At 42.8% G+C, this 24,026-nt stretch overlaps 1 protein-coding gene across 1 annotated transcript; it reads right to left on the reverse strand.

Moving 5' to 3' along the window:
• Positions 1-8,650: 8,650 nt before the first annotated feature.
• On the reverse strand, positions 8,651-19,301 carry lca5 (lebercilin LCA5). Its single transcript, XM_042333734.1, has 2 exons — positions 19,151-19,301; positions 8,651-10,753 (listed from the first exon to the last, which is right to left on the reverse strand). The coding sequence occupies exon 2, from the start codon at positions 10,683-10,685 to the stop codon at positions 9,978-9,980; it is 708 nt and encodes a 235-aa protein (XP_042189668.1). The 5' UTR covers positions 10,686-10,753; positions 19,151-19,301; the 3' UTR covers positions 8,651-9,977.
• Between the last annotated feature and the right edge of the window lie 4,725 nt (positions 19,302-24,026).

Raw genomic sequence — 24,026 nt, forward strand, 5'->3', positions numbered from 1 at the left:
CTGCATAGCTTCCCATGGAAAGCAGTGTCTGACAAGCTTCCCGCTGCTTGTCCAATTAGGACCACCTTACCCATAAGGGTTTTGGCTTGTAGGGTTGACAATAGCTGAATGGGAAGAATCCTTGTTCCTAGTCACTGGTGTGGCCCTCCAAGTCCTGCTGGTGGGCCAGGTTGGCTGGTTTGTCATCAGCAGCTCTGAAATACTGCAAACCTGTCCGTCCTAAAATATTATACTCTCCAAGTGAAACGATCATTGACTACAGACGCTGGCCTGGTTCATTATCCAGGCAATGAGGAAGATATCCATGAGGAAGTTGATTGTGATAATCGCAAGAGCAAGAGAATGATAATGGTTGCTGCTAAGCAGCGAAAAATAACTTTTTGTGACTGCAAAAGCAATAGAAAACAACTCCTTACATGGAAAAACTCAAGAAGACTCACAAGCTGAACTGGAGATAATGACAGGTTATCAAAGGACATTCAAGGATGCACACTCCACCTCACTAAGTGAGTCTGGGACCTTGGCTTCTTGTTTGACCCTCAACTATTCTTTCTGCTCCACATCTATGCCATGACCCGCTCTGCCATCCCCCACCTCTGCAACATCACCCGGCTCCGCCACTGTCTCACACCGCAGGACCCCGAGACCTTCATACACGCATTCATAACATCCAGGCTCAATTACGCAAACTCCCTGCTTGTCGGCCTCCCCAACTCCTCCCTCCATAGGTTGCAGATCATTCAGAACTCTGCGGCCCATGTCCTCTCCCACACCAGGCTCCGTGACCCTATCACCCCGATCCTCGACCAAATCCACTGGCTTCCTGTCACACAGAGGATACAGTTCAAGATCCTGGTCCTCACCTTCAAAACCCTCCATGGCCTTGTTCCCCCCTACCTTTGTGACCACCTAACCCCCTACCAACCTGCTTGTTCCCTCCACTCAGTGGGCTCTGGCCTGCTTCACGTTCCCCACCTTGCCCACCCCACCATTGGCGGACAGGCCTTCTGCCACTCTGCCCCCACCCTCTGAAACTCCATCCCGCAGTCCCTCTGCCTTGACCCCTCCTTTGCCTCCTTCAAGACCTGTCTCAAGACCCTCCTCTTCGACCATGCCTTCGGTCACCCTCCTTCTCCTCCCTGCCCTCCACCCTCCCCAATCCCGTCCCCCAGCTCAGGTCCAAAACATTGATTGTCCAGCTCCTTGGGACATCTTCCCGACTTGAAAAGTGCAATATAAATATAATGTTGTTGTCATTGTTCTGTTGAGAAGGAAGGGGAGCTAACAACCAAGATGGAGTAGCTAATCATCTAGTCAAAAACTAGTTGTACATCAAGAAAACAGTGGCTTCGAGCCTCACAGGGAGTGTCCATCCTCTGGAATTCTTTGATTGTTGTAACTGTCACTGGATTTTTAATAAATTAACCATTGGTTTTACCATTTAAATGTGCTTTGGCTGATACTTTACTTTGGAATCTGCCAACCTTGGACTTGAGATTTAAACCACTTCTGTGAGGATAAGGAAGTAAACCCTACTATCTGGTCACCAAGACCGACACCGAACACTAACTGGATTCCCATATTACATTGCCAAGCATGCCAACTGGAGCCAACTCAGCTCCAAGGAGACCTCACTCACTTCTTTCCAAGGAGGATAATCTAATATGATTGATAATCATTGTAGGGATTTGAACACTAGATGGCAGATAGTGGAGGGTGCTATATATTTGAATGGTACAGTGCAAATGCAGTAGTGCTTTGCGTTTTTGTTTTCTTCTCCATTACTATCGCGACACTCTGGACCTCACGATGAACCTGTGTGAAACAAGTCAAAACAGTTGGAGTTAGTACAACACATGTCAGAACCTGTACAGGAATGAGGCAGGTTACTTGTTCAAAATTCTCAATTCCCCTTCTTAGAACATTAGTCATCTTCCCCTCAGCTCGCACCCCCAGCTTGGCTGCCAAGCCAGTATTGGTAAGTGCCTTGGAATGTCTTATGACATCCTACGGAAAGCACAACAGCAACAATTTGCATTTATACAGCGCCCTTCACGCTCGCATCTCATAACGTTATCTACATGTAAATTTGTATAATACTGTATTGTGTTCTAGGCCGTCTCACAAGATACTGGGTTTTGGAAGAGGCAGAGATTTTGGAAGAGGCAGAGATAGATTTGGTTGGGAACAATCACGAAAGGTACAGCCCCCTTTTCGCACGATATCAGCATGATGTGTAGGCATCACCCACGTGATCCCTACCATAACCACAGACTGGATGAGAGAAATCTGCCCAGATAATAATTCCTGTCAGTTCTTCCCCCTTCAGGTAAGAAACTTTGGACTCAATCCTTTAATCGCTTTTTGACAATGTGGGTCAACAGTAACGACCAATGTAGCTATTTCCAGAAGAGTGCTGATATGTGGATGTACTTGCAATCTTTGCACCAAGTTTCTCATTGCTGTTAATTTTTTTTTACAAAATATTAACCGTTGTCAGGCTGATCATTTCTTTCCAACTTGCATCAGAGATGTCAGCCTTTGTCAGTTTCAGACCATGCCTTCCTCAAGTACAGCAGATAAACATGATTTCTCCCTTCAATACCTGATATTAAAGCACAATGTGGACTCATAGCAATCTCAGCACGGAAGGCCAATTCTCCCATCCTCATGTTGGTCTGCAGGACCAACATGCAGGATGGGAGGATTGGCTTTCCCCCCCAAAGAGAGTGTACAATTAACACAACGAATCCAGTTTTGCAAATCATATCAATGTAACTGAAGGTTATTCCAATTGGCTATTGAAGGTTCACACCTGGTGAGGTGCCTATCCTTTATTATGCTGCTAAAAGCAAAATAGACCTAGCAATTCACACAATGGTCCCTTTCCACAGTGTTATAGGGTGGAAGTATCTTTGCAGAACTACTTTAAATATTGTTTTGAATCTGCTTAGGACACTTCACAAATCGTCTCAGATTTTGAATTGAAAATGACCTGAATATGACAGCCCTTCCCACACAGATACACAGATTATACCCACTTAGAACGAATGAAACACTTTGAAAATTGTTACTGTATGACAGAAAACATCGATATCATAAATGCTACAAAGCAAACTGTAAAAATGTTTTGATATATGGTTGTGCTTTTCCAGATATGAACTATCAGCTGTTCAGGCTTTTGAAATGTGTTACATGCAAAGTACAATTGATTTGTCTTGAGTTGAAATAGAACCACATGAGAAAGTAGTGTGGGGTAGGGGTGGGGGGGAGGGGGAGAAGTAAACAGGATCTCCTTGAAGCATACTATGGGGTCCCCAAGACTTGGCTCTTGCTAACTTGCGCCTAACATTCACTAGAATTAGGTAAGCAGGATGTGTCCCTCTAGGAAGAGCGTGCGCATTCCATTCCAATAAACATCTTTGGAATTTCCATGTATAGGTGGGATGCATGGAATTCTCAGTTTGGTCTGGATGTGTTTCCATCTGCGTCAGACACCCGGCTAACCAAAAAAAACAGCAGTCACAAGTCACCCCGATGTGGAGTCCTGTAACTCAGTAGTTAGAGCACTTGCATCATAAGTGAGAGACCTGGATTCGATTCCCGGCAAGGCAAAATGTTGGGCAAGTTTCCTTACTCCACACGCCTCTGTTTACCTAGCAGTAAGTAGGAACCTGGTTGTTAGTCAATTGGCAGATCGCTTTTCTGGGGCTAATAATTCTTCAACAAAATAATAATTTGGTCACTCAACCCACAACTGTTTGTGGGACACTTCTGTGCGCAATTGGCTGCCACGTTTTGCCCACAAATATACAGTCAATTCACTTTGCAGTATATTCTGTGAAGCGTTTTGAGACGTCTAGAAGACATGAAAAGTGCTATATCAAATGCAAGGATAATAATTATTATTATTATCTATGGGTAAATGTTGTTCATCACAGCACAATTATATTTACTTCTTATTTCGCAATGCAAATGTGTGGAACCTAAATCATACACATAATCAGATTGTGCTAATCCATCCTGTAGGGAAGGGTGGGACAGTAACAGAGGTGGATTTGCCAGGACTTTATTTGGTGGTATACCAGCCAACAAATGTATATTTCAGAGGAATTTTACATTGAGACATCCTCCCGATGTGAAAGGCACTCTATAAGTGTAATTTTATTGTTATTGTTGAATTTCAAATTCTGTGGAAGTTAAGGTACATTTTCTCCAATGATAACAAATTCAGCTTTATAAGATTTTCCTCCTAATTTATTCCACCTTTTGCATTACTACAGGTAGCAGTTTGTCTCCTGAGGCAACTAGCATTGAAAAATGACCATTTTATTCCAGTTCAGTTTCTCTTAAGACCTAATTCTGAGTCAGAACTCCTGTTACACTCACAATACAGCAGATCACACTTGATAATAAAAAATGGAGTCAGATGCAACAAATCTGGATGTCTTGATAAAACTGCATATGGCACATAGAAATCTACAGCACAGAAGATACATCAAGTATCCACCGGCTCACAGAACAAGGATATTGCTTCAATCCCACTTTATCCCCACACCATTTCAAACCCCTCTCTTTCTATTTATTTCCCGCTTGAAAGATACAATTGACTTCGTTTCTATCACCCTACCACACAGGGCATTCTACATCCCATCGAATCTCTAGGTGAAAAAATTCTTCATAAATTCTCCTTTCACTATTCTTGTGGCTATCTTCCAACTATGTCTCCTAGTTACTGACTCCCATATCAATAAAAATAATTTCTCTCTATTTACCCTAACAAAACCCCTCATTATTTTGTAGACTTCAATCAGATCGGGCTTCAACCTTCTCTGCTCCAATGAAAACAAGCCCAGCCTCTCAAGTCTCTCCTCATAAGTGTAGTCCTGTAGCTCAGTGGTTAGACCGTACACCTCGCAAGCGAGACGTCTGGGTTCAATTCCAGAGGGCAAAACCTTGGGCAAGTTTCCTTACTCCACCCCTAATAATAATCCCTCCAAAACAAAACAATAATAAATTGGTCTACTCAATCCACGATTGTTTGTGGGACTCTGTTGTGCGCAATTGGCTGCCGCGTTTTGCCCACAAATATACCATCAATTCACTGTACAGTATATTCTGTGAAGCACTTTCAGACATCTAGAAGACGTAAAAAGCGCTATATCAAATGCAAGGATTATTATTATTATTATTATTATTATTAGTCCTTCATCCCAGGAATCATTCTTGTAAACCTACTCTGCACCCACTCCAATGTCCTAACATCTTTCCTGAAGTGAGGTTCCCAAACCTGGATGCAATATTCCAGGTGCGGCCTAACCAATAATTTTTACAAACTTAGCATAGTAATAATAATCTTGCAGTTGGTACAGAGCCTTATCACGTCTTTGAGACATCACAAAGCAATTCACAGAATATATTGTGTGTTTTGTGGGTGAAACGCGCAGCCAATTGTGCACAGCAGTATCCTGCAAGTTGTGGATTGAGTGTCAAGATTTTTGTTAGGCATTATTATCCCGGGAAAGTGAATCGACTAACAACTGGGTTCCTATTTACTGCAAGAAAAACAAAGATGTGGAGTAACAAACGTTGCTTAAAGTTTCACCCCGCTTGGGAATCAAACCCAGGTCGTCTGGCTTGCGAGCCGAGTTTACAAACTACTATGCTAAGGGCATGATCTATTTACTTCTGTACTCTATGTCCCTGTGTATTAAACTCAGCATGCTAATATAGCCTTCTTTCAGGCTTTGTCAATTTCAAATCTCTCTCAAATCACTATGTCCCTATGTGCCACTTGCAAGATATTACTTTTCAATCCACGACTGTTTATGGGACACTGCTGTACACAATTGGCTGCCGCATTTTGTCCACAAAATATACAGTCAATTCACTTTATAGTATATTCTGTAAAGCACCTTGAGACATTTCGAAGATGTGCAAAGGCGCTTTATCAAATGCAAGGCTTATTATTATTCAATAATAATATTTTGCAAAAATCAATCACCTCACATTTCTCTTCAATGAACCTCATCCACCACTGATCAGTCCATTGTGTTAATAACATGACTTTAGTATGGGGGAGCCACCCTTAGAATATTTTTGTGTGGTTTTCACTCCTAGACCACAAAGTGCTTCACAGGATATTATTGTACAGTGCAGTGACTGCATAATTTGTAGACAATTGCGGCAGCTAATTTGATTCACTTTTCATAAAGTGAAAATATAATAATAATAATAATAATCCTTGCATTTGATATAGCGTTTTTCACGTTGGGAGGACGTCCCAAAGCGCTTCACAGAACACACTGTAAAGTGAATTGACCGTGTATTTGTGGGCGAACGCAGCAGCCAATTGCGCACAGCAATGTCCCACAAACAGTCGTAGATTGAAAATGACCAATTTATTATTGTTTTTGGTTTTATGAGGGATTATTATTAGGCTCTGTGTGTAGTAAGGAAACTTGCCCAAGGTTTCGCCCTCTGCCTGGAATTGAACTCAGGTCTCTCGCTTGCAAAGCGAGTGCTCTAACCACTGAGCTACAGGACTCTCCACTGAGCTACAGGACTCTGAGCCATTATAGAGCTATTTTTGATCTCTTCAGTACAGCAACAAAATATGTCTGGGTGTCTGTCCAGTTTTTTTCTAAAAAAAAAGAGCAGCTTTAATTCACAGATTAGATGAAGGAAAAACTATTTTGCATCTTTCTAGTTTGCAAAATTCAAATTCAATTAGCAATGGAGACAATCCTTTGTCTCCAGGTAAGAGTCCCGTAGCTCAGTGGTTAGAGCGCTTGCCTCAAAGGTGTGTGGAGTAAGGAAACTTGTCTAAGGTTATACCCCGCCCAGGAATTGGACCACAATGTACCACAATTACCTTAATGCAATCCATATTTATGGCTGAACATGTTCTGTCATAATCCTCAAGAGTTGAAAATACAAACCATTTCATGCTGCAACATTTTTCCTAATATTAGTTACATTTCAAGTTTCTGCATACCATTGGAAAATTGTTGGCAATGGTGTGTAATACATTGAACACTTTCAGCTGCAACTTCAGTGACATATGCCGCTTTCAGTAAATGAACATCATTGTAGCTGAATTATTACAATTAAACCTTTCATTAGTGGCTATATTGCGTTTTGCAATTCCTGCGGTTCATTATTTTCTTGGAACAGAACCCTGAAAGATGCATTACTTAGCATAACATAACATGTAGGAGCAGGAGTAGGCCATTCGGCTCTTCGACCCTGCCCCGCCATTCAATCATGGCTGATCTTCCAATCTAACTCCAGCTAATAACCTAGCAACATGAGGAGTCCTGTAGCTCAGTGGTTAGAGCACTCGCTTTGCAAGCGAGAGACCTGAGTTCACTTCCAGGCAGGGCGAAACCTTGGGCAAGTTTCCTTACTCCACACAGAGCCTATAATAATCCCTCCAAAACCAAAAACAATAATAAATTGGGTCATTTTCAATCTACGACTGTCTGTGGGACATTGCTGTGCGCAATTGGCTGCCGCGTTCGCCCACAAATATACAGTCAATTCACTTTACAGTGTGTTCTGTGAGGCGCTTTGGGACGTCCTCCCGACGTGAAAAGCGCTATGTCAAATGCAAGGATTATTATTATTATTATCCTTTGCATGTGCTATTCACGTATTGAACTGCACCATTAATTAATGCACAAGACTTTAAAGCCCCCAGATAATAGTTCTTGCATTTGATAATAATAATAATAATAATCCTTGCATTTGATATAGCGCTTTTCACATCTTTTAGACATCTCAAGGCGCTTCACAGAATATACTGTAAAGTGAATTGACTGTATATTTGTGGGTGAATCGTCTATTGACACTGTGAAGAGGCAACAATTCAATCACAAAAAGCTGTTTTGAGGGCCGGAAACTGTTACCACAGTAACACACCTTTCTCAGTATGAAGGAAAGATGGTGAGACAAAGACTTCCCTCCAAAGCTCAGGCCAGTCTGCAGGGAAAGTAAGCAATGGGAGACCCTGTTGGTCCCAGCATCAATCACCTGGTCAACTGGGGCAACAATAGATACACTCAGCCTCAGCTTGTATGACTGATAAGGAGAATGACAGAGCTGGGCTGTGACCTGTGGTTGAATATCTTCTCAGCACTTAAACACTTGAAGAATGGTCATTTGGATGATGAGATAGTGTTAGTTGCTTAGCAACTGAGGAACCATAGACCAGCATGTGTCAATGCCTTCTGTAGAAGAGGTGGTTTGGGGGGGGAATCTTTTTGAAACGATTGCTGCTTGCAGGCTTGACCCTATGTAAGCTATTCTCTATAGTGAGTGCGGGGTGGGTGGGGGGAGGAAACATCTGTACATATGCATTTTCCAGTGGGCGTGGTGGTCCCTGGATTCCAATCAGGAACTGCAATTAGCTGATTTTTTTCTGCTACAGTGCCTTGATATCATTGCCATTGCTGCCAAAAACTATCTGTTACACTTAGTTAGTTCTATCAACATAGTCACAGGTCACATCACAGCCACATTATGAGGTTGGAACTGTAGGCAATGAAGGCTTTACCACTGACGGTGGCATGGAGAGCGCAGGGGGACACGCAACAAACCCATGTAATAAATAGACAGTCAAGTAATAAATAGGCACAATCCAGGCTAGTCCACAGTTAACATTTATTTTTGAGATCATTACACTTAATGTGCAACATTACTATTGAGGTACGAAAAATGAAATGAGAAAATTTATATTTAAAACTGTTTTCAAAAGTATAAAAACACAATGTGGCAATAAATAAGCTTTCTGAAAATTGTGCACCAGTTAATACATACAATAATTATTATTATTAGGCTTGTAGTTTTGAAGTAGTGTATTTTTAAGTGCTAATAAAGTGATGTCTATTAGATAGTCCTAATGAAAAGAGTGCTGTTAAACTGACTATTTAGAAATATGCTTATTGATGATTAAAACATAGAATAAAATGAAGAACATTTTATCTAGTGATCATTCACATTTACTGGTAATTGTTCTAAGAAAACCTAATGTTTCTTTTGAAAAGAAAAACAGATATTTTGTTAACAAATCCTCAGTTTGCCACCTTGATGAGAAGCTTTACAGAGCATGATTTAAAGTTATAGATAAATCAAGATCCTTCTCTCTGTTTCAGTATAAAATCTGGGTTCAAATAACAGTAGCTCACACATCAAGATATTCGTAGTTCCAGGAAACAACCTCTTTGTGATGTGCACTAAATCAAGCAATGTCAAGTGGATCATTTTAAAGTTGTAAATACATTGAAGTGTATTTTCTTTGCCAAATTGAGTCCCATCTAGTAATGGGTTTTTATTACAACAACTTGCATTGATATTCCGCTCTTCACGCAGGGTAGCGCGTTGTAGTGCTTGTTAAACTGTATTGTTGACTTTAACAAGTTTTCAAATGTTTCATCATTTCATAAAGTATTAAAATACACCATTTGATTTACAATATAGATATACTGTATACTGTATACATATATACACATACATTATGATTAAATCTTCTGTGTGGATCTTGTACTTACAACAACAGTCTATATGAAGAATATTACATCAATAAGAGGGTGGTAACTATTTTGGAAGTGTGCTGTTATTTTCCATGCATTACAACCACAAGGTGTGTACAGAGCAATTTTACAACATGTAAGTGAGTCAAGACCCACAATGTGGGAAAGGACCCCTAAATATCAATCATTAATTTGATTTGAGAAATATGGGCTGACTAGGGGTGGATATTTTAAATTTATGGAACAATGACCAGAATTTGGGTTTTGCGTCTGTCCAACACACAATATTACAAAATTAATCAATGGGTGTTTATTCTGAACTTGTCAAAAACTTTGTGTGAATATTTTGAGTAACTTAAGAATTTCTTAAATCAATTATAATTTATTTTCATGGGAAGAAATGTTGCTCTTGATTGTGAGCAATGTCAGAATTAAAAACCCTTTTCACAATACCACCTCTTCCACTTCATCCTCTAATGAATCAATTGCTTTTACTGCTGGCTTCAGTGAGGTGTATTTTGAGCGATTACGACTGGTATTAAAGACACTGGTGTCAGAGAACGGATCATCATTATTCTCTCTGGCTGTGGACAGGTCTGTTTTTTCCCAGGGGAAAAGATTGTTATCTCGATTGGGTTTGTTTACAGGAGGAGAAATGAACAAATCTTCATCTTTGGAGGTGGCACTATTGTGGACACCAGAACCAAACAGCTGTTCCATTAGATTAGACTTTTTGTCTTTTTTCACATTAAGGTCATAATAATCATTAATTTGCCCTTTTACGATGTTGCTCTTCTGACTTGCCAGACTAGTCCGCCCAGTTCCTTTCCCGAAAGAGGGCGCATAAATGCCAAAGCTGAGATTGTCATTAGAATCTGTGGTTCGAATACCCCTGCGACCATACCCCTCGGTGTGCACAATAGTATCATAGGGCGCCAATCCACTGTACACATTCTCCACAGACTGAGGGAATATGCTAGTTTTCTGTGTTATATCCGGTGAGTCATCATACCTGCTGAGTATTTCTGTGGAAAACACGTATGAAGTGTTTTTGCTGTGCAAGTCAGAAAACAAGGAGTCTGCATTGGTCTCATGGTCAATCTCTTGCATCCTTGCTAAGAGAATTTCTTTCTTGCGTCTCTCCTCTGTCATTTTTTCAAACTGTTCTGCTTTCTGTTGCTCCTCTTTATGTTTCCTTTCCTGTTCTTCCTGCTCCCATTCTGTAAACAAAAGTTCATGAACAAAATATTACATTTCCTGCTTCAAAAGGAATGTCGCGTTTCATTTTTAATATAAAGCATCCTATTAGCAGTGCTGTAATCTAATTAAACCAGATTATATTTTACTTCTCAATGGAATATGTAAACATGGCTTAGTAAACTTGCACTCAAGAAACAACTTAAATATTGAGACCTGAAAAACACAGGGAAAATTAAGAATTTTGTTTTAAACCACTACTAAAAGATTCCAGTTGCACTGTAACCAACCATTTAACAATATGACAATGGTTTATTCAGTGGGAAACATCAGCGCGTAATAATGATATAAAAAATGTTTGCAGTTAAACATCCAAAATTTAAAACCTACATTTTCACCAAGAATACACATCAATTTATACCATAAAAAGCAGTTTTACGTGAATGACTTAAATACAATGGCACCAAACGTTTTTATATAAAAAATAAATCCATTTATAATCCTAAGAATCTTTGCATTTGATATTGCACCTTTTCAGGTCAAAAGTTAGCGTTTTTTTTCTTATCAATTACTTGTCTATCCACTGCCGAGATTCGTATAGAACTGTTCAATAGGCAGTTGCATTTAAACCAGTCTATGTGTGATAACCACATACACATACCAGACAAAGGCATATTTCTGTGCTATTCAGAACAAGCAGAAACTCATAAGAGGCTTTGCTGGTGCTTGGGGCAGAGAAAATATGGCAACGTTCCCTGTATTATATATAGATTTGTTGGAATAGTGGTTGTGAATGAGAAGGAAAGTGACTATTTTGGCAAAGATTAAATTTAGATTCTGATTACTATGTATATGTAGCTCATCATGTCATCATGGCTTAGATAGAAACAGAAACCCAATGAGGCCCTTCTCTGTATTTTAGCTAAACAATACTATAGTTATAGCCCTTAAGAACATGTGAATGGAATTAATGTTTTGATATGATCAGATCTATATCAGCAAGATTGAGGAAACATGAACATGTTTACAAGGATTTGAAGTAGAGTAGTAAGAGAAAATACATAAAACATAGAATAAAGGAAAGAGAAAAATAATTAGCATCATTAAAGTCAACCTTACCCTATGATTTTATCCACAAGCCACAAAATCCTATCTTATGGAATTTACCCCACCCACTCTACCTCCCATGGAAGGTCCTATAGATCTCATTGAACTTCAAAGATAAAAAAACAAAAACCTCCAAAATATTCCTCCACCCCCATAATTCTACTGTTCAAGTTTGATCTTGTAGTTTTAAACCTATGGCCTCCAGTTCTGTTCTCATGGTCAAAGTAAAATAGCCTACTCAGATCTACATTACCTATGCTTCTCATAACTTGAAAGACCTGAATATGCTCCCTCAATCTTTTTGAAAATATGTCTTTTTGACCTTTTTTTCTTTTTTAAAACTCTAAATTCCAGTGTCATTCTCATTCTTTGTGAATCATCCTGAAAGCTGCAATAACCTTTCGAAATGATACAGTACACAAAAATGCACACAATATTCTAAATGCGGTTTCACTGGTGTTCTATGCAGGCTTAGAATAATTTATTTCAAATGTCCTCCAACCTAGAATATGATTCATTTTTTTGACAGGAGCTTTACATTGTCTGGAAGCACTCAGAGTTAGGAAACCTGTGAGGATTTGTTCACTTTTCCCTTAACCATTTTTTTAAAATTGAATGAGAATATCTGCATATTCTGTTTCACCAAAATATGAACTCTGGAAATGTACTTCGAAGTTCAACAGGACTGCTGGAGTAGTCAAGAGTTGAGATTAGCTGGAAAAAAAACACAAACACATGGCAGCATCAATAACAGATGTACAGGTCTCTCTTGGAACACTGGCTTCCTGGTTGCCATATAATTGTTGTAGGAATTTAGCTACAAGGATGGAACCGTGCTTCTTTGATCTCTTAGACCAGCACTGACAGTGAACACGCTGGAAGAAAATGAGGGAAAAATAGGGTGTTTTTTCAAAAAAAACAAGAAATGAAAGGCAGTGTGTGAGAATCTAAAGGGCTGAATAAACATCCTAAATACCCAAGAAAAAGCCCATGTTATTTATTAGCCCTAAACTTGAGATGTGTTATTGTATTCAAATACACTCTTAAATAACTGTAACTCACTCAGTTTGAGTTGATGGCCACAATCAAGAACAATTTTCTGAAGTGGTGCAATGCAATGCACTACAGAGTGACGGTGACATGGATCTGCATTCTAAGATTCCCTTTTTTATGGCCAGTTGGGAGTTTGACACACAGGAACCCAGAACTGTGCTAAAGATTATCCAAAATAGATTGAGAGTTCCACATATGTATGCCACCTAAACAAAAAAAAGTCTCTGTTTGAAATGTAATATTCACTCTGTCCCAGGTGGTTCGCATCCTGCATACCTAATTCGTGAGAGTATAAATCGCAGGTTGACGAGAGCCAAGGCTTGGGAGTCTCCAGTGTTGGGATTTTGCTGGAATTGAACCAGCTAAAACCTCAGAGCACTGTCTGGCAAGCTTCCACTTGCTGTCCATCTAGGACCATCCTACCCGTTAGTGCTTTGGCTTCCAGGGTTATCAGGATCTGAGTGGAAAGAATCTCTGCCCCCAAGACTGAATCCCAGTCCTGCTCCCTACCCCTTTAAAATCTGTCAAAGGGTCAAACTGGCTGGTCTGTCATCAGCAGTGCCCTTGAGAGTATTGCACACCCACTTGCCTCAGGAAACAGACAACCAAGACTGCCACATTTTGTTGCAACGTATGTTACCTTGGAGTCACCTCAGTTCTAAGGAGACCCCACTTATCTCCCCCACCAAGGAGGATAGTCTGATTCCCTATGCAATGAACTCCTGATTTCAATTGTGGCAACTCATACAGTAGAAGTCAATCACTTTTTTGCTGGACCCCAAGAAAAGCGAACAACATCCATAAATACAGACCTGGAGCCACATGTAGGAAGTTTTCTGAGGCCAAATGGAGAGGGGCTAGAAATCAGCTCCTGCTAGATAATAGGTACCACTATAATACTACTACTAATAATAATAATCCTTGCATTTGATATAGCGCTTTTCAAGCCGTCTAGATGTCTCAAAGCGCTTCACAGAATATACTGTAAAGTGAATTGACTGTATATTTGTGGGCGAAATGCGGCAGCCAAATTGCGCACAGCAGTGTCCCACAAACAGTCGTGGATTGAAGTGACCAATTTATTATTGTTCTTTTTCTTGAAGGATTATTGACTATAGAATTGTCAGTGTGGCTCAGTTGGTAGTAGTGTCACCTCTGACAGTAGTGGGTTCTGGAGGGACTGAGAAAGCGCTGCATTGTGGGAGATGCTATATTTCAGATGAGAGATTAAAGCAAGATTATTTCTGCTTGTTGTGCATTAAAGACTCCATAACACTTTTCAAAAGAAAGTTTCTCCTGGTGTCCTGGCCAACAGTCTTCCAAATTAATCATTCACCCACCACACATCAACTCATCCATGCCCCTTTTTAAGCACCCTCCATCCTCACTTTGAATGCCAAATGCACATGGACTTCCTCATATTGAAAATAGACAACATCCGCTTGGCTACTTCCTCTTTCCACCCCACCCCTTCCACCCTCATCCCCCCGTTCCAGAACTCCTATTTCCCCCTCTACTGCCTCAACTACTTCCAAAATTCATGCCCGACCCCATTTCGACCTTGTCCTTCAAACCCCTCTTCAATCAGATGAGTCCTGTAGCTCAGTGGTTAGAGCACTCGCTTTGCAAGTGAGAGACCCGAGTTCAATTCCAGGCAGGGCGAAACCTTGGGCAAGTTTCCTTACTCCACACACCTAATAATAATCCCTCCAAAACCAAAAACAATAATAAAATTGGTCATTTTCAATCTACGACTGTTTGTGGGACATTGCTGTGCGCAATTGGCTGCCGCGTTCGCCCACAAATATACAGTCAATTCACTTTACAGTGTGTTCTGTGAAGCGCTTTGGGACGTCCTCCCGACGTGAAAAGCGCTATATCAAATGCAAGGATTATTATTATTATTATTATTATGAAACCTACTACCTGCTCTCTCGACCTCATCCCCACTCAATTACTGACCAAAACTCCCACTCCTTTAGCCCTTCTGGTGGACACAGTCAACCTGCCCCTCTCCTTCAGCACCGTCCCGCGACCCCTTAATACTGAGTCAACAACAACAAATTACATTTGTATAGTGCCCTTCACGTCGGGAGGACATCCCAAGGTGCTGGACAATCAGGGATTTGGACCCGAGCAGAGGATCAGCAGCAGTGGAGGGCAGGGTGGGTAGGGGTAGGAAGGTGGTCAAAAGCACAGTCAAAGAGGGTCTTGATACGCATCTTGAAGGAGGCAAGGGAGGGAGCAAGGCCAAGGGATGGTGGGATGGAGTTCCAAAGGGTGGAGCAGAGAGGCTGAAGGCCCAACCGCTGATGGTGGGGCAGGCCAGGTGGTGGATGTGAAGCAGGTCGGAGCCTGCAGTGGAGGGAGTGGACATGTTGATATGGGGTTAGCAGGGCACAGAGATAGGAAGAAGCAAGGCTGTGGAGGGCTTTAAATCTGAGGATGAGGATTTTGAACTCTATCTGCTGGGGATGGGGAGCCAGTGGAGCCGGGCGAGGGTGGGGGTGATGGGGTCATGGAGTCCAGTGCAGAAGAAGACACGAGCTGCAGAGTTCTGGATGATCTGTAGCTTGAGAAGGGAAGAGACGGGAAGGCCAATCAGCAAGAAGTTGGCACAGTCGAGCCTGGTTGCAATAAATGGTGGTTTAGGCGGCCTGAGTGGAGAGGCAGTGGCAGAGCCGGGCGATGTTGCGGAGGTGGGGGAAGGCAGAACGAGTCATGGCATGGATATGGGATAGAAAGGACAGCTGAGGGTCAAACAAAAACGCCAAGGATCCGGACTGGCTCAGTGAGGTGGAGTGTGCACCATGGATGGTGATGCTGTCTGTGCCTGAGGTGAAGAGGTGCTGACGGGAGCCAATCAAGAGAACCTCGGTCTTGTTTACATTCAACTGGATAAAGTTAGCTCTCATCTAGGACTTGATGTCTGAAAGATATTCTATCTGGAGTCGAGGGTGGAGGCAGAGAGATAGAGTTGGATGTCATCCACATACATGTGGATATTGACCCCATGTCTACAGATGATGTCACCAAGAGGGAGCATATAGATATTGAAAAGGAGGGGACCAAGGACACAGCCCTGAGGAACGTTGTACGAGACGGTGAGGGGGCTGGAGATGAAGCTGTTTGTGGAGATGGTATGAAAGGTAGGATTTAAACCATTCAAGGACCAGACCATGAAGGTTGAGGTTAAAGAGCCGGTGCAGGAGGCCAGTGGTGAACAGTGTCAAAAGCAGCAAAGAGGATGTGGAGACAGAGGGAGCAAGAATCGTCAAACCCCGAGATCTCGGCCCTGTCGCTACCCACTAGTCTTCGTCCCTGATGCTACCTGCCGGCTCCCGCTGACCTCGCTCCCACACTAACCTCGCTGAACTTGCACTAACCTCGCTTGCATTTGCCCCCCCACCCTGTTTCCTCAAAAAAAAACTTGATCAGTCAAACTTCACTAACTACCGACTCTCATAAACCTACTCTCCCTTTCTAAAGTCCTGCAACACGTTGTTGCCACCCAACTTCATTCACACCTTCACTCCCACTCCCTTCTCGAGCCCTTCCATTTGGTTTCCACCCTGCTCACAGCACCCCATCAAGGTTACAAATCATCTGTCTCTGTGACTAGGGCTCCCTCCTTGTCTTCCTAGATCTCTCCATTGCTTTCGACACAGTAGATCATATCATCCTCCTTGATTGCCTCTCCTCCCTCGTCCACCTCAGAGGGACTGCTCTCTCCTGGTTCAAATCGTACTTGATCCACAACCAACATTTTGTCTCCTCAAATTATTCTGCCATGCGAATAACACCCCCAAGATCACCTGCAAGGCTCTATTCTCCGTCTTCTTTTTCTTATTTACATATTCCTCCTGGTGACATCATCTGCAGATACGGGCTCAACTTCCAAATATATGCAGATGACATCCATATCTATTTTTTCTCTTCTAATCATGGCCCCAGTCCTACTGGGGTAAGCTGCCTGCCTGCCAGATATCAAGGCTGGATGAGTGCCAACTTTCTGCAGCTGAACATGGACAAGATGGAAGCCATTCTCCTTGGCTCCGGTCAACGTTTTCTCACTTATTTGCTTATCCCTCAGACTCACCAAACCTGTTCGCAACCTTGGCTTGAACCTCAGGTTCGATCCCCAGTAATCCTTCCTAACCCACATCCGCTCTCTGACTAGGATTGCCTTCCACCACATCATCCGCCTTTGCTCCCAATGCTGCTGTAACACTTATTCATGCTTTCATCACCTCGCGCCTCAATTTTTCAAAGCACTCCTCGCCTATCTCCCCAGCTCCACAATTAACGAGATTCAAATAATTCAAAACCCTGCCGCCCGTGTCCTCACCTGTACTGGGCTCCTCACTCCCATCTCCCCTATTCTTGCAGGCTCCACTGGCTCCATGTAGCAGAAAAGATCATTTTCAAGATCCTCACACTCACTTTCAAATCTATTCATGCCCTGGCATCTCCCTCTCCGATCCGCTTGCACCTCATTCCTCTACCCACTGACTTTACTCAGCTGGCATGGGTCTTCTGCATATCCCTCATTTCCTCCACTCCACAATTGGCAAGCCGTGCTTTCACCCACTATGTCCCGAATTCCTGGAATTCCTTGCCTCAATCCCTCTGTCTAGCCCCTTCTCTGACTGTCTTGAAATCGCACTCGAGGACTTTTGGCATTTTGTTGGTCAACACATGTGGTCTCACACATGCAGAAACCTGTCACCATGCTTATGAGCAAATCTGACATTCCATGCATCCCACCAACACATGAAAATTCATGTCAACATCCCTCCAGACATGAAAATTCTTGTGTACTGAATTGGAATACACACTTTCTCCCTGGTGGGATGTACTCTATTTACATAATTCTGGAGAGTATTAGGTGCAGGTTGGCAAAAGCCTTTTATTTGGCCAACAGTGATATCAAGACATTTAGCTGGTACCAGCTGTGCCTCACATGATCAGGCTAAAAGTGGTAGTGAAGATTTATTTTACTGGCAGATACTGGGTAACACAACAATTTCTAACTATTTCAATTTGATATGAATTATGGATGATGTGTATCTTGGTGCAATTGAACACTTCTTTCCTGCACTTTCTGGTCTAAGTATGTTGTACCTGCTGCTTTTATAATATAATAATCCTTGCATTTGATATAGCACATTTCAAGCCGTCTAGACGTCTCATAGCGCTTCATAGAATATACTGTAAAGTGAATTGACTGTATATTTGTGGGCAAAACGTGGCAGCCAATTGCGCACAGCAGTGTCCCACAAACAGTTGTGGATTGAAGTGACCAATGTAATATTTTTTTCTTGAGGGATTATTATCAAACGTATGGAGTAAGGAAACTTGCTCAAGGTCTATTTCCCACTTACTTTCAAAGGGTGGTTCACTAAATTCCTCTAAGAGTCTTACACATTCATCTCAAAACTACATCCACATCTGTAATTTAACGGAATACATTGCAATGACCATGTGACAATTGGAGCAAGCATCTCCATCACGTTCAGTCAGGTGTTAAAACAGGATGCATCTCTCCCAACACACGCTCTTCCCGCTTCCCCCTATATATTGCTTTGAGTGAGCAGATGGGAGTTCAGTTCTGGGTGGTAAGGCTAGGGAAGCATGTAGGCCATGGAAATACTGTGATGATGGGGAAGCCATCCCCTTAAAAAAAACACAATTTATTTGAGGATAAGAAAGCTATTCTTTTATAGTTGAGAGTTCCATAAAACAAAGCTTAGATACACACCTTTTGAATACGGTCATTTGAAACCCTCTCATCATTAATTTAAACATCTTGAGAGAGCAACTGGGAGATATAAAACTTGTTAAAACAAGAGCTTGATAAAGGGGAAGACATTAGTAGTCTAAAGAATACAATGGAGGCTTCAAAGACTTGTCAGTGGCCAAAGGCTACATTGAAACCATTGGTATTCCAATACTCAGGGAAAAACAAATTTCAACCGGTGGGAGGACAATGGCATCCCATCTCCATTCTGCATACTGGCATGGTAGAGTACCTTTAAAAAAGCAAATCATCCTAATCACATACTGTTAAGAATCAGCTGATCACAGACTCCACTGCTTTGTATGTGTTATATTAGCCATTTACATTGAAACTTTTGAGTAGATTTTATTTCATTTCTAGTTTTCCTTCCATCTAATAACCAATACATTCAATTCTACAGAATTACAATGAAATACTATCCATGCATTACCAACACAAACTTCAAAGAACAAGCACTCACAATCTCGGTAGAAAGAAACCTCAAGCAGACCACCTCAAAGGCTTTAATTCATAGAAGTAGTGTAAAGCAGCAGCAAGAGATGACAACCACAAATAGTAAGTCCTCTGTTAATCTAGAACAATGAAAAGAAATAAAGGGAATAAAGCCAACCCTTGTCAGATAGAACAGATTGAGGTAGTTCTGAGAGTCTGATATATTATGAGATTTAGTCTGGAAAGATTTCAGAAGAGTTTGTTGCTTGTTAAGACCACTCAGAGATGTCTGTGTAGTCTTCCAAGGCAATTTAATTTGAGTGAGAGAATACAAGGTTATATTGTCTCCATTTATTTTACTCGTCAGACAGAAAATAAATCCCTTTTACTTTCATGTATGAACAAAACTTGTAAGTTTATTGCTACACTTTTATAAGAAAAATTCTTATAAAAAGGTACTTGAATCATCTTCCTTTTTTAAAAATAAGCTAATTACAGCTGCTTTCATCCCTTCAGTCAAAGTTGGAGCACCAAATCATGCCATTCCACTGTGAAATTTTGACTCTCAACTGCCCGTTCTTCAGTGTTTTCAGCAAATTGTGTCATGCAAGGAGTTGAACTTTGGTGAATGCCCATCGTGTTTGCAAATCCAAACAATAATAATAATAATTTTTACACCTTTCATGTCCGGAATGTCTCAAAGTGATATACTGTAAAGTGCAAGCTATAATTTTTTGGGTAAAGACAGCAACTCATTTACACATCAATATCTCACAAAGCTACAAAACAAATGAGCAATTGTATTTGGGGGAATGTTGGACAGGACAGGGTGAGAACCTTCCTTCTCTTTTCGAATAGTGCCATGGGATCTTTAACGTCCACCTGGGAAGACGGATGGGACCTCTGTTTAATGTTTCATCCGAAGGAAGGCACCTCCAACAATCCAGTATACACCCAGCACTGCATTGGAGTGTTAGCCCAATATGGCAAAAATAATGAATAAAAAATAATCCTTGCATTTGATATAGCGCTTTTCCCATCTTTTAGATGTTTGAAAGCGCTTCACAGAATATCCTGTAAAGTGAATTGACTGTATATTTGTGGGCGAAAATGGCATCAATTGTGAGGCCAATCACCTTGTACTAAGTAATAATCTTTCAAGGTTTTAGAGGTAGAATTGCTGCATTATTGCGTTCATTTCTACAGAATACATGTAGACAGGGCAGCTACCTTAAGAGCTGCTTTGTGATTCTGTAATCCAATTCATTATTTTTTACTTAAGCAATTAAGGGTATTTGTAGTTCCTTCTTTGAAAATAGTTTCGTATTTGGCTAACTTGACTTGCATACATCTTGAGATGTCTCAAAGACGTGATAAGGCACTGTATCAAATGCAAGGATTATTATTATTATTGTTATTATTATTATTATACAGTCAGACCTATTATAGCATGGCGGTTCAAGTCCACACCCAAGTTATAACATTGCCCACTATAAAAATGTCCAATGGACCTCACATCATTGCTATAGGCAATGTGTTCAGGAACCTGGAAACCTCTTTCACAAGCATTTCCAGTAGTTGGCATACCACTTGATGCCAAAAGGCCTTCTGCACATGGTTGCTAAGTGCAGGAAGTTGGGGAGTCAGCACCGGAAGCCAGAAGTGTATTGCATGGTATAAACTCATCCTACAAACAGTCGCACTGAAACATGTTATTAATAGCATCTTTACACCTAGAGTAGGTATTTTGGATGCAGCGCCTATTAAGATTGCAATTTAATAAAAAGATACCTTTGCTAGAGATTGCAACGTAACTTACATACTTTGGTTTATGAAGCAATGCACGCATAATGCAGGCAGAATCAAATTGACTAATTTTGAGGATAGGGAAGTGTGTTTCTGTTAGTTCATTTGTCTCTGCTGTTGTCAGTGTGTGTGTCGCTATGTTGTCAGTGTGTGTGTCGCTATGTTGCCAGTGTGTGTGTCGCTATGTTGTCAGTGTGTGTGTCGCTATGTTGTCAGTGTGTGTGTCGCTATGTTGTCAGTGTGTGTGTCGCTATGTTGCCAGTGTGTGTGTCGCTATGTTGCCAGTGTGTGTGTCGCTATGTTGCCAGTGTGTGTGTCGCTATGTTGTCAGTGTGTGTGTCGCTATGTTGTCAGTGTGTGTGTCGCTATGTTGTCAGTGTGTGTGTCGCTATGTTGTCAGTGTGTGTGTCGCTATGTTGTCAGTGTGTGTGTCGCTATGTTGTCAGTGTGTGTGTCGCTATGTTGTCAGTGTGTGTGTCGCTATGTTGTCAGTGTGTGTGTCGCTATGTTGTCAGTGTGTGTGTCGCTATGTTGTCAGTGTGTGTGTCGCTATGTTGTCAGTGTGTGTGTCGCTATGTTGTCAGTGTGTGTGTCGCTATGTTGTCAGTGTGTGTGTCGCTATGTTGTCAGTGTGTGTGTCGCTATGTTGTCGTGTGTGTGTCGCTATGTTGTCAGTGTGTGTGTCGCTGTGTTGTCGGTGTGTGTGTCGCTGTGTTGTCGGTGTGTGTGTGTCGCTGTGTTGTCGGTGTGTGTGTCGCTGTGTTGTCGGTGTGTGTGTGTCGCTGTGTTGTCGGTGTGTGTGTGTCGCTGTGTTGTCGGTGTGTGTGTGTCGCTGTGTTGTCGGTGTGTGTGTGTCGCTGTGTTGTCGTGTGTGTGTGTCGCTGTGTTGTCGGTGTGTGTGTGTCGCTGTGTTGTCGGTGTGTGTGTGTCGCTGTGTTGTCGGTGTGTGTGTGTCGCTGTGTTGTCGGTGTGTGTGTGTCGCTGTGTTGTCGGTGTGTGTGTGTCCCTGTGTTGTCGGTGTGTGTGTGTCCCTGTGTTGTCGGTGTGTGTGTGTCCCTGTGTTGTCGGTGTGTGTGTGTCCCTGTGTTGTCGGTGTGTGTGTGTCCCTGTGTTGTCGTGTGTGTGTGTCCCTGTGTTGTCGGTGTGTGTGTGTCCCTGTGTTGTCGGTGTGTGTGTGTCCCTGTGTTGTCGGTGTGTGTGTGTCCCTGTGTTGTCGTGTGTGTGTGTCGCTGTGTTGTCGTGTGTGTGTGTCGCTGTGTTGTCGGTGTGTGTGTGTCGCTGTGTTGTCGGTGTGTGTGTGTCGCTGTGTTGTCGGTGTGTGTGTGTCCCTGTGTTGTCGGTGTGTGTGTGTCCCTGTGTTGTGGTGTGTGTGTGTCCTGTGTTGTGGGTGTGTGTGTCGCTGTGTTGTCGGTGTGTGTGTGTCGCTGTGTTGTCGGTGTGTGTGTCGCTGTGTTGTCGGTGTGTGTGTGTCCCTGTGTTGTCGGTGTGTGTGTTGTCGGTGTGTGTGTCCCTGTGTTGTCGGTGTGTGTGTCCCTATGTTGTCGGTGTGTGTGTCCCTATGTTGTCGGTGTGTGTGTCCCTATGTTGTCGGTGTGTGTGTCGCTGTGTTGTCGGTGTGTGTGTCGCTGTGTTGTCGGTGTGTGTGTCCCTGTGTTGTCGTGTGTGTGTGTCCCTGTGTTGTCGGTGTGTGTGTCGCTATGTTGTCGGTGTGTGTGTCGCTGTGTTGTCGGTGTGTGTGTGTCGCTATGTTGTCGGTGTGTGTGTCGCTGTGTTGTCAGTGTGTGTGTCCCTATGTTGTCGGTGTGTGTGTCGCTGTGTTGTCGGTGTGTGTGTCGCTGTGTTGTTGGTGTGTGTGTGTCCCTATGTTGTCAGTGTGTGTGTCCCTATGTTGTCGGTGTGTGTGTCGCTGTGTTGTCGGTGTGTGTGTGTCGCTGTGTTGTCGGTGTGTGTGTCCCTATGTTGTCGGTGTGTGTGTCGCTGTGTTGTCGGTGTGTGTGTCGCTGTGTTGTCGGTGTGTGTGTCCCTATGTTGTCGGTGTGTGTGTCCCTATGTTGTCGGTGTGTGTGTCCCTATGTTGTGGGTGTGTGTGTCGCTGTGTTGTGTGTGTGTGTGTCGCTGTGCTGGGGGGTGTGTGTGTCGCTGTGCTGTGGGTGTGTGTGTGTCCCTGTGTTGTCGGTGTGTGTGTGTCGCTGTGTTGTCGGTGTGTGTGTCGCTGTGTTGTCGGTGTGTGTGTGTCGCTGTGTTGTCAGTGTGTGTGTCGCTGTGTTGTCGGTGTGTGTGTGTCGCTGTGTTGTCGGTGTGTGTGTGTCGCTGTGTTGTCGGTGTGTGTGTGTCGCTGTGTTGTCGGTGTGTGTGTGTCGCTGTGTTGTCGTGTGTGTGTGTCGCTGTGTTGTCGGTGTGTGTGTGTCGCTGTGTTGTCAGTGTGTGTGTCGCTGTGTTGTCGGTGTGTGTGTGTCGCTGTGTTGTCGTGTGTGTGTGTCGCTGTGTTGTCGGTGTGTGTGTCGCTGTGTTGTCAGTGTGTGTGTCCCTATGTTGTCAGTGTGTGTGTCCCTATGTTGTCGGTGTGTGTGTCGCTGTGTTGTCAGTGTGTGTGTGTCCTATGTTGTCAGTGTGTGTGTCCCTATGTTGTCGGTGTGTGTGTCGCTGTGTTGTCGGTGTGTGTGTCGCTGTGTTGTCGGTGTGTGTGTCGCTGTGTTGTCGGTGTGTGTGTCCCTATGTTGTCGGTGTGTGTGTCGCTGTGTTGTCAGTGTGTGTGTCCCTATGTTGTCGGTGTGTGTGTCCCTATGTTGTCGGTGTGTGTGTGTCCCTATGTTGTCGGTGTGTGTGTCCCTATGTTGTCGGTGTGTGTGTCGCTGTGTTGTCGGTGTGTGTGTGTCCCTATGTTGTCAGTGTGTGTGTCCCTATGTTGTCGGTGTGTGTGTCGCTATGTTGTCGGTGTGTGTGTCGCTGTGTTGTCGGTGTGTGTGTCGCTGTGTTGTCAGTGTGTGTTGTTGTCTCTGTTGCTGTTGGTGACGGTTCCGGTGCTGACATTCCGCGCTGAGCTCTGAGAGAATATTGACAGCGTCACTGGGGCAACGCTCTCCTCCCGCCCGCACCGC

Source organism: Callorhinchus milii, unplaced genomic scaffold, assembly GCF_018977255.1.
Source record: "Callorhinchus milii isolate IMCB2004 unplaced genomic scaffold, IMCB_Cmil_1.0 Scaffold3, whole genome shotgun sequence".
NCBI lineage: Eukaryota > Metazoa > Chordata > Chondrichthyes > Chimaeriformes > Callorhinchidae > Callorhinchus > Callorhinchus milii.